This window comes from Ochotona princeps, chromosome 10 (assembly GCF_030435755.1).
Source record: "Ochotona princeps isolate mOchPri1 chromosome 10, mOchPri1.hap1, whole genome shotgun sequence".
Lineage (NCBI taxonomy): Eukaryota > Metazoa > Chordata > Mammalia > Lagomorpha > Ochotonidae > Ochotona > Ochotona princeps.
The window spans coordinates 35,964,086-35,978,556 of record NC_080841.1 but is presented as its reverse complement, the minus strand read 5'-3'; the positions used below and the strand labels follow the sequence as shown (position 1 = coordinate 35,978,556).

At 37.3% G+C, this 14,471-nt stretch overlaps 1 protein-coding gene across 1 annotated transcript in view; it reads right to left on the bottom strand.

Annotated features, from left to right (window-relative positions):
• MALRD1 (MAM and LDL receptor class A domain containing 1) overlaps window positions 1–14,471 on the bottom strand; it is a 172,286-nt gene that overhangs the window by 131,235 nt on the left and 26,580 nt on the right. The window contains exons 6-8 of the mRNA XM_058669699.1: window positions 11,268–11,369; window positions 7,741–7,887; window positions 6,002–6,168 (exon numbers count right to left, since the gene is read on the bottom strand). Coding sequence (XP_058525682.1) covers window positions 6,002–6,168; window positions 7,741–7,887; window positions 11,268–11,369 — 416 coding nt within the window. The remainder of the gene's footprint in view (window positions 1–6,001; window positions 6,169–7,740; window positions 7,888–11,267; window positions 11,370–14,471) is intronic.

Below are 14,471 nucleotides of genomic sequence, written 5' to 3'. Positions count from 1 at the left end.
ATCTCTTAAGAAATGAGAAAACATCCTTCCCCCTTTTAACAAATCAGAAGTATCGAAGTAATGACTGTTGAAAACTTTAAGACTGATTTTTATTGGAAAGTCAGATTTAAGGAGAGAAGATTTTCCATCCACTGGTTCACTCCCCAAATGGCCACAATGGCCCGGGCTAAGTCAATCCAAAGCCAGAGGCCAGGTCTTCCACGCAGGTGCAAAGTTTGAAGACCTTGGGCCATCCTCTATTACTTTCCCAGGCCACAAGCAGAGAACTGTAATGAAAATGGAGCAGCTCAGATACAGACCAGCACCAATAGGGATCCCAGTGCATGCAAGGCAATCACTTTAACCACTGGGCTGCTGTGCCGTGCCCTGCCAGTATCTTTTAAAACCAGTTTTTATTGCAATCCAGGATAGGACCATGTAATCTGGCAAACAGATATTCCATCAAGCAGAGCTTTAAAAACTGTGTAACATTCAAAAAAACACTTCTTAAGACAATGTTTTCTTTGTCTCAATTATCTTTTTTTGCCCAGAACACAACAGGAATTTAGAAAATATGTAAAATGTGCCACAAAATGGTCATCCTGCCACCAATGGCTCATTGATACGTATGATCCCTGAAGGATAAGAGGCAGTCTGTTGCAATGATTATTTATAGTCAATGAATGCAGATATAACCCAACAGTTTGGATTATACAAGGCCTACTCTGAAAAGTGAATATTCTATTTAACAACTTGTCTTCCACATCTCAAGTTCCTAATGTCTTCTGAAAACAACAATATACTTGTACCATTCTTACTGGATAGATCTTAGTTTACCTGCTCACATTTATATCAATTTGTTTGAAGGTGCTTTAGCAGATCTGTGGAACATGCATTTAAATGAAACATTCATTTTGATGTTGGGACACTTTGGAATCCATTCATATAAGGGATCTTTTAAAAGGTCACGAGAAATGCAATTATGAAAAAAGGTATTCATGGATTTCAGTGGTTTTTGCACCAAAATAAACATATGTTTTAATTTCTTTTCCCACAGACCTTTTCAAATGCCCTTGTGGATATGTCTAAGAAGAGCATTCTATTCACAGAAGTTGTAAATGAGCCATCTTCATGAGGACTAATCTTTAAAATTCTGGGGTTTATTTTAGCTTTGTAACAAAATGTCAATTGTGCCTTATATATACTTTAATGAAAAATTTGCATCAATAACAAATGTGTTTTATGTACAATGGATAGAAAATAGAGTGTCAGAAGAGAAGATATTGTGCAGAATACAAGCTAAAAGTTAACAAATCCAACACTGGCCAACATTATTCAAATTGTATGTCCAATTGGTTCTTGCTAATATACTAGACCAGTTCTCTAGTATTATCTTCTTTTCTCATAACATGGGACAAAAACTCTTAATAAATGTGTTCTTGTTGTATGATGTGGTATCTAAGACTATTTCTTTTGTCTCTTTTCTTGTGTTACCCCAAAGTCAATGGAAAAAAACTAATACTTATTTCCATTAACTCATAACTCTATGCTCTTGCACTAAAACTTTTAAAATACATCAGTTACTTTCAGGTCAGGTTAAAATAATCTTTAGGATTACAACATATATGGGAATATTTCAAAAAGTTATTAGAAATTAAAAATAAAAGATTTTGTGTTGGTGCAAAAAGTTATTGAAGCACCCTTTCTTTAGAAAAACATAGATCTATTTCTTTTTATCTGAAAGTCAAAATTACACAGAGAGAGAGAATCTTTCATTCACTGGTTCATCTTCCAATGACCACAATGGCCAGACCTCAGCTGATCCAAAGCTGGAAGCCACAAGGTTCTTCTGCATCTCCCACATGACTGTAGGGCCCAAGCATCTGGGCTATCCTCCACTGCCTACCCATACCATCAGCAGGGAGCGGGATAAGAAGCGGAGCAACTGGCACATGAACTACCACCATATGGAATGCTGGCACCACAGGTGAAGGATTAGCCTAATACATCACCACATCAACTGTGATGCAAAAACTTTTGACTACCATACATTGTTTTTTATATTAACTTCATGAACTTTTTTGAACACCTTTTTAAAAAGATATTCGTTCTTATTGGTAAGGCAGATTTACAGATAGGACAGACAGAAAGATCTTTCATTTCCTGGTTCTCCCCAAATGGCCACAATGACTGCAGCTGAGCTGATGCAAAGCCAGGAACCAGGAGGCAGGAATCTATTTTGGATCTTCCATGGGAGTGCAGGATCCCAAGGCACTGAACTACCTTCTACTGCTTTCCCAGGCCACACTCAGGGAACTGGATTGAAAGTGGAGAGGCCAAGACGTGAACCAGCACCCATATGGTATGCTGGTGCCTGCAGGTGGAGGATTAGCCAATTAAGCCAATGTATTGGGCCCGACAACCTTTTCCATGAATGGATTTCCAAAAAGGTTTTCATCAAAATGAACTAATCTTTGACTTTTTATTTTCCATTAACTTCCTGAAGTACCCTTGCATCAGTAAATTTCTACTGAAATTGAGTTTTAATACTCATTGAATATAAAAATTAACATTCATTAACTACTTGCCTATAAAAAGAATCCTTTTAGGAACTTGTGTTTTAAGGAATATTTAACTAAATTACTCCAGAGGCTTTTTCACAACACCTCAGTTAAAGTTTGAAATTGAAAATTATAAAATGTTTTCTCATCTGATGTTGTATGCTTAGTTTATGTGGCCCAGGAGACAATCAGTGGAAAAATGATAGAGACATGAGTACTATAATGTATCTCTAAAGCTTAATTTTTTTTCCAGATATCAAGTTGTGTTCCATGAACATGGGAAGTTTGTAATGCTACAGGAAGCTACTAGATGGTTTTTCCTTTGTTTGCTTTCTTTTGTTTCATTTTCAATCTTAGGCCTTCTCTCTTAGCATACTGCATTAAGTGTATCTGATGTATATGAATTCCCAAGTAGTACTTTAAAATTGTTACAAAATTTAACACAGTTACAGGATGTTAGATATATGAGACCTCATTCCAGTAAGAAAGGTAACTGTATTGAGTGGAGCAGGTGGTAAGAAGGAAGCTTGGATCCCAACCATGAAGACTCCCAGACCTTTACCACAAACTATTAATACGAGCAACAAGGACTATATCCCAACTGCCAAGGAGGCCGAGTACTCTGAGGTCACCCACCCCCAACCGGAGCTTCCGCAGGGGATGGAAGAAGTCCAAACACTACTGTGCAGAAACCAACGTCATCAGAAAGACAACCAGAAGCCCTGAGCAGTCCGCAGAAACAGAAGAACAACAAATGTCCTTCGGGACCAGGGAGGAGAGCTTTCTCTGGTCCTAGCCTGGCTCTGGCTCTGGACCCCCACACTCCCTCGCAATGACCATCGGGATCGCTTCGAAAACCCCTCACAGCAAACAAACAATCATACAAACTAAAAAAAAAAAAACTAAAATAAATAGACAAACAACAAAAAGTAGAGCTTGGAATCTGACAGGAAAGAGCTGGCGTGGATTTGCTCATGCCTCGCTGGGTGGGACACAAAGATTAGTCACTCCTCACCATGGTGTTGAGGATTTTCCTGCACACCCCCCCCAAAAAAAAATGTTCTACACCTTAATTGTTGACAAATGTCTTGTTAGAGTTACAAGCCAGTCTAGATTATCAAGATCAGCAAAATTATACTTCAACACAGCAAATGGCTAAATACTAAAATGAAATAGACACGAGACAGCTGAATGGTACCTTATAGCCATTTTAAGGTATATAGCAGCCGGTCCGGTCCTGTATATAAACTAAAATTGAAATGTCAATGAGCTAATCATAGGATTTGATTAAGAACTTGCATTTTTTTAACATACTGGTTAATCAAAACCATGTCAATTCCATAATGTTGCAAATTGCTGTTGATGTTATATTGGGACTCTTAATTGACTGGGATGATATTCTACCAGCTCTAACTTCAGACCAGAAATAGTCTCCCCAAGAAACTGTTCAACCCATCTGGACAATAAGTAGCTAAACTCTATGCTTGGTATATGTTTGCAAAGAAAGAATCTTGATTGAATTTGAACTGTAATACTGCATCAAGGTGGAGGAATCCACCAGGGGGGAGGGGCGTGGGGAGGGGTGATACCCAGAGCCTATGAAACTGTCACATAATGCAAAATAATTAATAAATAAAAGAAATTAAATGTAAGAATTCCCAATGGGAGATTCTCTATTTACTGTCCCTAGAATATAAGGTACAAACTTATGTTCTTGCTCCCTTCAATGCCATTTACTTGTCCTTTTTGTTGTACAATAATATTAACATATATTTGTGTTGTAATTTCCTTCTCTCAATTCGTGGGCTTTTTCACTCTGCTAATAGTGTATTTTGATAAATGCAATTTTAGTTTAAGAAAAGTAAATTCATTAATCTTGAAAAAAAAAAGAAAGGTAACTATTAGGCATTGCAATGAGAGTATTATCCAACTTTATGCATAAGACCTTGTGAATGTCCAAGGAAAAAGTGAAAGAAAAAGTGAGTTGAAGAAAGACTCGATAATGAAAATAACACAATAAAGAAAAAACAGAAATGATGTGATTGGACCAGGAAGAAAACTGTTGTTGAATTTTCAAGTATCTTGATATTAAACATTCTAATGTCCAAGGTTAAATGATGATGATGTTCAAAACTTTAGAAGAAAGCAAAGCAGGAGAACCTAATATGTTTGGGTGGTTAGTGGTATCCAATAAGTACAGATGATTAAGAAAATTGTTGAAAACATATCAAGCTGGTTTCATGTAGAAGTTGAACAAAGCATCCTGAGACCAGAAAACTAACCTGTATCCTTTTACTATTGTCCTCTGCTTTTGTCAGAATCCCTGTACTTATTGCCAAATTTGTTCCACTTTAGAATTGGCTATCTTTTACCTTATCACTCCCTTTTTCCCATCTATAAGTAAAAATCATTCTCAATAGAAACTCCCTGTGTCTGATATTTTCCCACTTGCAGATTTTCTTCAACTAACAGTAGGTTAAAATGACTGAATTGGTTGTAGTACTAGTATAATCATCACAACTGTCACTTCACCTGATGTGTCAGGTTTTAAGCAAATGCTTAATTTGTTTTTTATCAATAACTACAAGCCTTTAAAAATTTAGCAAGGAGCCAGTGCAATGGCTCAACTGCTAACCTCGGCACTGATTGATGTCCCACCTGTTCCTTTTCTGATCCAGCTTTGTTCTAGTATGCCGGGGAAATCAGTATAGGATGGCCCAAAGCCTTGGAATCCTGCACTGACATGGGAGACCCAAAAGAAGCTTCATACTCTTGACTTTGGACCAACCTAACTCCAGCCATTGCGGCCATTTGGGAAGTTGAACCAGCTAAATCAATCAATCAATCTCTCTCTCTCTCTCTCTTTCTCTTTCTTCTCTCTCCTCTATCTTTGTGTAAATCTGCCTTTCAAATAAAAATAAATGAATCTTAAAAAAAGAAATCAACCTTTTAAAAAATAAATGAATGAATAAATGAAAATGCACTGATGGGGCCAATGCTGTGACATAGCAGGTTAAGTAACTGGCTTCAAAGCTGGGAACCCACATGGGCACCAGCTTAAGTCCCAGATGCTCTCACTCAATCCAGCTCCCTGATGGTGTGCCTAGAAAAGCAGCAGAGGATGCTCTAATAGCTTGGGCACCTACACCCAGGTGGGAAATACGGAAGAAGTTCCTGGCTCCTGGCTTCAGCCTGGGCCATCCCCAGCAGTTGTGATCATTTGGGAAGGCAATCATTTGGCAGATCTCTTTCTCACTTTCCCATTCTCATTATTTTTCTAACTGTGCCTCTTCAAAAAAAATAATTGGATATTTAAATACACAAATAAATAAAACTATAGTGAATAAAATGAAGATACATAAAGCACACATATAGCTGGAAATGCATGCAGAAATGCCAGGATATCAAGAACATAAATTTCATTTATTCAATAAATGAGACTATGACACATTTTTTCTTACCTTATTATTATACAACCTTACTCTCAAAATACTGTTTTCCATGTAGTAATGGAATTGAAAGTGGCAGCTGTTGCCCAAGCAGTGATACACAGAGCTCTTTAGATCAGCCCTGCTGTCTAACTGGCTAAGAGTAAAAGCATGCTTAGCAGTAACATATACATAGTAACCTGAAAAACAAAAGAAACATCTTTTAGGAAAGCAATTATCTACTTTATATCTGAACAAAATTATATTTCTGAAAATTTCCAACCCTAGAATGAATTACAAATAATTTATAATATATAAAGTTTTAAAAGGGTTATATCAAGTATAAACACTACTTTCATTTTCATGTGTGATTTCTCAAATGTTTAATCCTTAAAATCCTTTGATAACAGTCATGATACTATGTTTTATTTTTAAAAAAAGCTACAAATACAAAAATCTTTCCCTACCAAAATATTAACATTTTCACTTAAATGTCAGAATGCAACCTTTCTCTAATCAAGAATTCCGCTTTGAAAAAAAAAATTCTTCTTTGTTCTTCCACAAACAATTTGTTCTTTAGCTATTCTGTGAAAAGACTTACAGGATTTTCAACACATTTTTAAAATTTAAAATTAAAATTTAAGATATAAAAATTTTATTTAAAATCTGAAGACAATTTAAGATGCTACTGTCAAATAACATGGAATGATAAATTGCATTTATAGATTGTGTACTACACAAAAACGTTGTCAACTTTTTTACTCATCTGATACTTAGCACTTTCAAGAAACTATTAAACTGTTCCTGCATGCACCAATATTGACGGATGCAGAGACGCACAGTTATTTCTAGGTGTCAGCGCTCTGTTAACCTGGGATGCTAAGAGCTCCAGCTGCTCCACGTCTGACCCAGCTTTTTTACAATTTCATTATTCAAAAAGTGTGAAATACTTCATGCCTGCATAAGTTAACTATTTCTACTGTGCATGAACTACAAATTTAACAGAAACTTTCATTTCCTAGAAAAAAAGGGGGTTTTGATCAAAATAGCACTGTGAGTTTTGCACTTGGTCTCTGGCGTACAAATAGATAATCACAAAGAAAACTTCAAAAATCGGAGTGATTAAAGACAAGATAAAACATCTCAAAGAATGGAGTTTGAAATCATAAACATGTTATGGCAGCATGGATTCTGATCAATTTTAACGTTTCAAAAGGCAGGAAACAGTCTAATTCTCTCGAAAAAGGTAAAGTCTTGTGGTAGGGAACTATGCTACTTTGTCCTTCAGACTAATAGAAAATCTGGACAAATAACATTAACAACTCCTTACAGACCGTTAGAGAACTGAGGTCACAGCGTTCATCACTGTTGCAGGATTAGAGAGAGTCAAGAAGACAGAGTATCACATTCTACTAGTGCCAAAAGCCAAGACTGCAAATCTCTGTGGGCATCAGTTCCTCAACTAAAAAACCTAAAACAAACTAAGTGTGGACAACTCTGACGAAAAAAAAAAAAAACTTGGAAGGAACCCCTACTCAGCGAGGCATCTTAGACTTCTGTGAGTTTTACATGTAAATGCCCTAACAGGTCATGAGAGAGAAAAGTCATAATAATTAAGGCTGCAGCTGAGAGAGGGGAAATTAACTATTCTGAGAAGTGTCTGAACTACGATATATTTAAGCAGAAGATTTACAGTATGTTCATTAGTGTCTTGTTCCAATGAAGGAGAATTCTAAAACTAACACATAAAACACATTATTTTCCTCTAGTACCTTCATCATGACCAGTGTGATCCTGCTGAGGTGCGGATTCTAATGTGGGAATGTCGCTTGCTCTTGTCCGCATCCAGGACACATGATCAGTAGGTGCTTCTGATGTCCAGTCACACATATCAGATTCAAATCCACAGGCATGACACTCTGAAGATGGGAGAAAAATGTCTTGGTAGACTGCTATGAACTCCAACAATGGAGGCTTACCCAACATTGTTATGATCAATTAACAGTGTAATCTGCGCATACATATACACACATGCACACAGATGCTGCCTGGAAATCTTGATGCAGTAAGATTTAGAGCACAGTGGAAACTATTCCTCAAAATTTTGTCAGTTGACGCAATGTGTATCCTGTCAATGAGAATCATTGGCACAAAGAAGTTATAGTTCTACTATTTCTCCTACCATCATGATGATTGCAACTTTTCTTCTTAAAGATGTGTATACTTTCATTGGAAAGGCAAATTTACAGAGAGGACAAACATGGAAAAAGGTCTTGCATCCACAGATTTATTCCCAAATGGCCATAAGTCCGTAGCAGGGCCGACCAAAGTCAGGAACCTCTTCAAGCTCTCCCACATAGGTCAGGTTCCCAAAGCATTGGGCCATCTTCCACCACTTCCCTAGGTCACAGGCAGGTACCTGCATCAGAACTGGAGCAGCTGGGACATGAGTTGGTGCCCAGATTGGATGTTAGTTGAGCAATCGCACCAGCCCCAATGACTGTAATTTTTGGTTTATTTTTATTATCATCATTACTATTATTTTCTATTTTACAGTTTTGTAGATATAGGGCTTCCCCCTTTCCCTCTCTTCCCACACCCCAACTCCCTTATCCATTGTTCCCTGTATATTACAATAACACAGTTCTTCAGCTGTAGTCTCAACGCCAGTGTTCTGCTCTTTATGTGTGTCATGACTGCAATTTTTTAAAATGACAGGTTGAAGGTACCTCTCTCATAGGCAGATCACATTTTGTTTGAATACATTCCCAATATTGGGATGTCTGGTCATATGGTAGATTTATTTTCTGTTGTCTGAGGAATCTCCATACTGACTTCCATAGACGTTGTACTAGTTTATATCCCTACCAATAGACTAGGGTACCATTTCCCACCACATCCTAGCTTGAAATTATTGATGGCTGATTTCTGTAAGTAGACCATTCTCATCAGAGTTAAGTGGAACCTCACTATAGCTTTTGTTTATGTTTCTCTGATTGCTAGAGAATCTGAGCATTCTTTCATGGGTATTAGCCCTTTTAATTTCATTGTTTGAAAAGTATTTGTTCATGTCCTTTGCCAATTTCCTAACTGGGTTGTTTATTTCATTGTTGTAAAGTTTCTGTAGTTCTTTATGAATGCTAGATATTAGCCCTTATTCTGTTGTGTATTTTCAGAATATTTTCTCCCATTATGTTGTTTTTCACTTTTTTTTACTCCCTTGCAGTACAAGCTTCTTAGCTTGATGTACTCCCATTTGTTTATTTTTGCTTTAACTGCCTGTGCTTTGGGGGTATTCTCTAAGAAGTCTTTGCCTATGCCTATGTCTTGCAAAGTGTCTCTGATGTTTCCTCCAGCAATTTGGTGGTGTCCAATCATACATTTAGATCCTCGATCCATTTAGAGTTGATTTTTGTATAAAATGAACAGTAAGGGTCTTATTTCTTATTTATGCGGGCATTTATCCAATTCTCCCAGCGCCATTTGTCGGAGAGACTATTCTTGCCGCCTAGGTTGCTTTCAGCTCACGTGTAAACATCAGTCTCAGATGTGTGGATTCACCTCTGGGGCTTTTTTTCTGCTCCATTGATCTTCAAATCTGTTTATGTGTCAGAACCATGTTGTTTTGATTACCAGTGTCCTGTATCATGTCTTAAAGTGTGGTATTTCAGCTTTGTTTCTATTATTTAAAATTGCTTTAGCTACTCAGAGTCTCTTACATTTCCATACCAATTTTATCATCATTTTTTCTAGCTTTAAGAATGCCATTGGAATTTTTATTGGAATTGCACTGAATCTGTAGACTGCTTTTGGCAATACATTTTGATCATGTTAATCCTCCAGTCCACAAAAATGGTAGAATTTTTCCATCATTTGATATCTTCTTTTATTTCATCCTTTAATGTTTTCTAGTTTTCATCGTTGAGGTCCCTCACATGCTTGGCTAGATTTATTCCAAGGTATTAGCCATAAAAAATAATGAAATGTTATCATTTGCAACAAAATGGACCCAACTGGAAACTGCTATGCTTGGTGAAATAACCCAGTCCCAAAAAGGCAAATGTAAAATGTTCTCTCTAATAAATGATAACTAATGTACAGAACACACACACATTCTATAAACGCTACAAAGGAAGTTAACATACTGGGAAAGAAGAGATGTAAACAGTATGCATTTTTACTCCTGAATAATAAGAGAATTATCATTATTTTTAATTATACCTTTACATCATGTTATGGTATGTTCCTCCTTTTCCTACACTTGTCATGTGATGATACAATTATGTACCAGAATGTTAGGCCTGCAACAGTGAAATGAGGCCTGTAACAGTTAAATGAATGATAATATCATTGTAATAGCTGGTGACAAATAATTAGGAAGGGCATTTGGTGAGAAAAAAATGAGAGCGGGGGAGGAAGATCCACTATACATGTAAATCTGTAATGTGGGGGAAAAATTTAATCACATAATAAAACTTTACTCACATAAAACTTTTTAGGCTGTAATTTAAATGTTATCTCAGAACTAATAAACACATTTAAATTATTTTATATTAAAATATTTAATATATCAAAAATAAAAATATTTCAAAACTCATAGAAAACTGGAATAACAGCCAGGGGAAATGGGCGGAAGCAGCAGAATGGGAGGGACGAACCCTCCAGCATGGTATCACAGCACACTACAAATCGGGCTTCTGGCTGCAGATCAGCTCAGCTCCAGCCATTGTGACAATCTGGGGTATGAACCAAATGGAAAGTCCTTCTCTCCTTGGTTCTTCTTCTTTCTATAAATCTGCCTTTCAAATAACAGAAATACATCTTTGGAAAAATTAATACAAATCTTAACTACTAGTAATCATAGTGATATTTTAAAAGAGAAACCCTGCATATGATTCCAATATGCTCTTTGTTTTTTAAGATATCACCTTATATATAATACATTTAGTTTTTTCATCTTCTATTTTTCTAATCATTTCTCAAAGTTTATTTTTATTTCAAGCCCTCTTTTGTCAATACTTAATACAGAAAAGCAAAAGAAATGCACATAGATTTGCTAAGTTTAAAAAATTTGGCCATTCCCATCCTCACTATGTGTGTAAATATTGCAAGTATATATTTATAAACATGCATATACCATACTTTTCCTTTTTAAATGAACCATAGACTTCCATTAGCACTCCAAGCAAAGCTAGAACCTTAATGTCAACACAGATTGGCGTGTGCTCCTCCATATGGAAGTCTCTGACTCTTAAAACGTGCCTATACAGCAAAGTGGACACTTTGGCCTAACACTTACCTCTCGATCCTTCTTCTGTAGAATCAAATCTACAGAGGTCTGTATCTGGGTGGCACAGTTCCTGATTGGTCTCAGACACTTCTTGACATGGTAAAATTTCATCTGTTAAATTTAAAGAGAGGGAAGAGATGAAATGCAGGTGCAACTGGAAAGCGATGTATTTCTTAAATTGTTAACATTAGTTCTACACACCTCCTCCACCAATTTTTCTCCATACCTGCATTAGTCCTGGATAATCACTTACATAATCTTGCTTTCTTATTAATGTAAAAATCAAAACATACATACACGCACACGTACATACACACACACACGGAGTCAAAGGCAAAGTTAAACAACCATGCCAAAGCTTTTACATTTTAATAAGATCTTTGTGATGGCAAGCCCCAAAACAAAACTTCCATTTTACATAGAAATAGGTGATATATCTTAATGCTGAAATCAAGAGCTTACTGTTACAACAACCATATTGGCAACAAATACAACATGGTACTCTAACTAGATATTAAACCTGCCCTGGAACCACTTCCCTGGAATCCTTTTCGAAGTGTGCTTGACTTTCTGGTTCTTGTTCCCTTAGCCTTCTCAACATAACAACCGAATAAACATGGACTTGATGTCATGATTGCTTCTCTTGCCACCTCCAGACAATTCTTGTTATCATCCTCCGAGATATGGTTTGACCCTCTGGATATCAATTGGCACCTCTCACTGGCCCATCTTGGTACAATCATCCACAGACATTACTGAACGGCAGTTGAGTATAGATTTGAGCTCTTTTCTCACTGTCATTCATTGTTTCTTAGTATTCACTTACATCTTGCTTTTCAGGTTCCTAACCTCTTTTTACCTTGAAAGGCAATTTTTAATGAAGGGATATCTCCTGCCACGCTTCTGAGTATTATCACTTCTAATGATCGCAGTATTGTGTCTTAATTTCAAGTAGCCCATTCTCCATCCCTGCCTTTCCAGTTTACTCCTTTTAGTATCTCAAATCTAACAATACAACAATGTATCACATAACAACATTTCGATCAGTGACAGAATCTGCACATGATGGTCCCAAGAGATTACATCACATAGTGAGTTGTACCAATTTTAGCTTGTGAAAGTGCATTCTTAATATTTACACATGACAACATTATTTAATGATACAGTTCTCAAAATGCATTGTCATGTTTCAGCATGGCTGTATTTTCACTACAAAAGAACTCAGAAGCCTATGGTCGTGCAATCTTTTTGATTCTTTTTATTCACTATTACATCCTCATTTCTTTTCTTTCAAATGCTATACAAGAAATCATCTTCTGGCTATTATACTTCCTGAATTCTCATGGCAAAGACATTGGTCAATAACACGCTTTACCTGCTACAGCCCTGATCTCAACAGGTTCACAAAAAACAGCTACAGACAGGCCAGCTGACATTTGCATATGCACTGATCACTCATTTCATCATATTCTAGTATACCTCATTCTTTCCTCTTTCATTTTCCTCCTTCTCTGCACAGCTATCCAAAACTCTATTCCATTTTTAAACTTGCAGGCCATCCTACCACATGATCATTTACACCTAGCCATCTTGCCTCACATTTTACTCAAAAAAATGAAATAAATAAAAAACTCATCCCATCTCCCTGCCATGCTGGTTTTCTTTCCTCCAGCAACTGGGTCAAATTCTATGCTCTTCTTTGAATCACTCCTTTAATTTTTACAGAAATTGTAACTTCTTTTGATTATTTCAGGAGTCACTGAAGCAATTTCACTTCCTTTCCTCTCTATCAATATATTCTCCTGAATGACCAGTCAGTCATAGCAGAAATCAAAACTGAAATTTAAAAATCCTAGAAATGAATGAAGACCACAAACTGTATATCAAAACTTATAAAAAGCAACAAAATTGATGTTTATAGCAATTACTGCACACAACAAGAAACTGGAAAGGTATCAAATAAATTATCTTTTTTTTTTTTTTTATTACTTACAAACTTTAATTCGCAAAAGTCTGTGTGGGAGGATGTGGGGGGGAGGGAGAGGTCCGCAGAGGGGACACGGGTGGCCGAGCTGGTGGCCGGTGCCGGGCATGTCTGCGTGGAGTTGTCTGATGCAGAGGGGGGGCGGATGGCGAGGCCCACCAGGGTGGGCGCGGTGCCGAGCTCGAGCAGAGCCCGTAGCCGCCCTCCCCAGGCCAGAGCTGGTTGGTCCCCAGTCAAGCTGCTCCTGGCGCCTGGCGTCCCAGGGGCTCTGGCCCGGGGCCGGTGGGCCTGTGGCCCAGGTTTAAGGCATCAAGAGGCGAAGGGAATGGGGAATGATAAAAACCAAAAAAGGAAACCGAGTCCATTGTCAAAGTTAAAAAAAAGGAGGGGCAGGGCGACAGTCTCGTTTCTCGCGGGAGGTCTGGGACCCCCAAGGCACTGGAAAGGCCCCCACACAGGAGGGACAGGTTGCAGGGTGGGGTGGGCCCCTCTCTTAAGGCTGTGGGATTTCAGCGTGGTGAGCGGGGTCCAGGGCACAGGCTGGCCCCTGGTGCCCCCACACTCCCTGGGCTCCAGCCACTTGGTCGGTCAGCAGTCTCTGAGATTTCTCTACTACCGAAAAGAAGAAAACCCAAAAGAAAAAAAAAAAAAAAAAAAAGCTAAAAACGCAACACCAGAAACTCCAAAGCGAATTGGTGTGGAGTCCCAGGAAAAAACAAACCCAAAATTACTAACAGGAAAGACATAACAAAGATTACAGAAGAAATAATGAAATACAAATGATTAGCTAAATAAAAGTTGCCTTTTTGAAAAAATAAACTTGATAAATTTGATACACCATTGACTAAATTAACCAGAAACAGAGCACAAATTAATAAAAATCAAATACAAAATGGAAATGCTATCACAGATGCCACAGAAATAAAAAGATTCATTATGAATCACTAGAAGTTATATACCAACAACTTAGAAAATATACAAAAAGCAGACAGATTTCTAGACACCTACAATTTACCTAAATTGAGCCATGAAGACACAGAAAACTTAAATAGGCTGATAATCAAGATGAAGATTTAAGCAGTAACAAAAATACTGCCAAGAAAGAAAGACCCAGGATCAGGTGCCTTTGCTCCTGAATTTCTAAATTTCTAAACTCTAATTCCAATTCTACTCAAATCAGAAAATGATTCAACAAAGATAACTATGACCAATGTTCCCAATGAACAAAG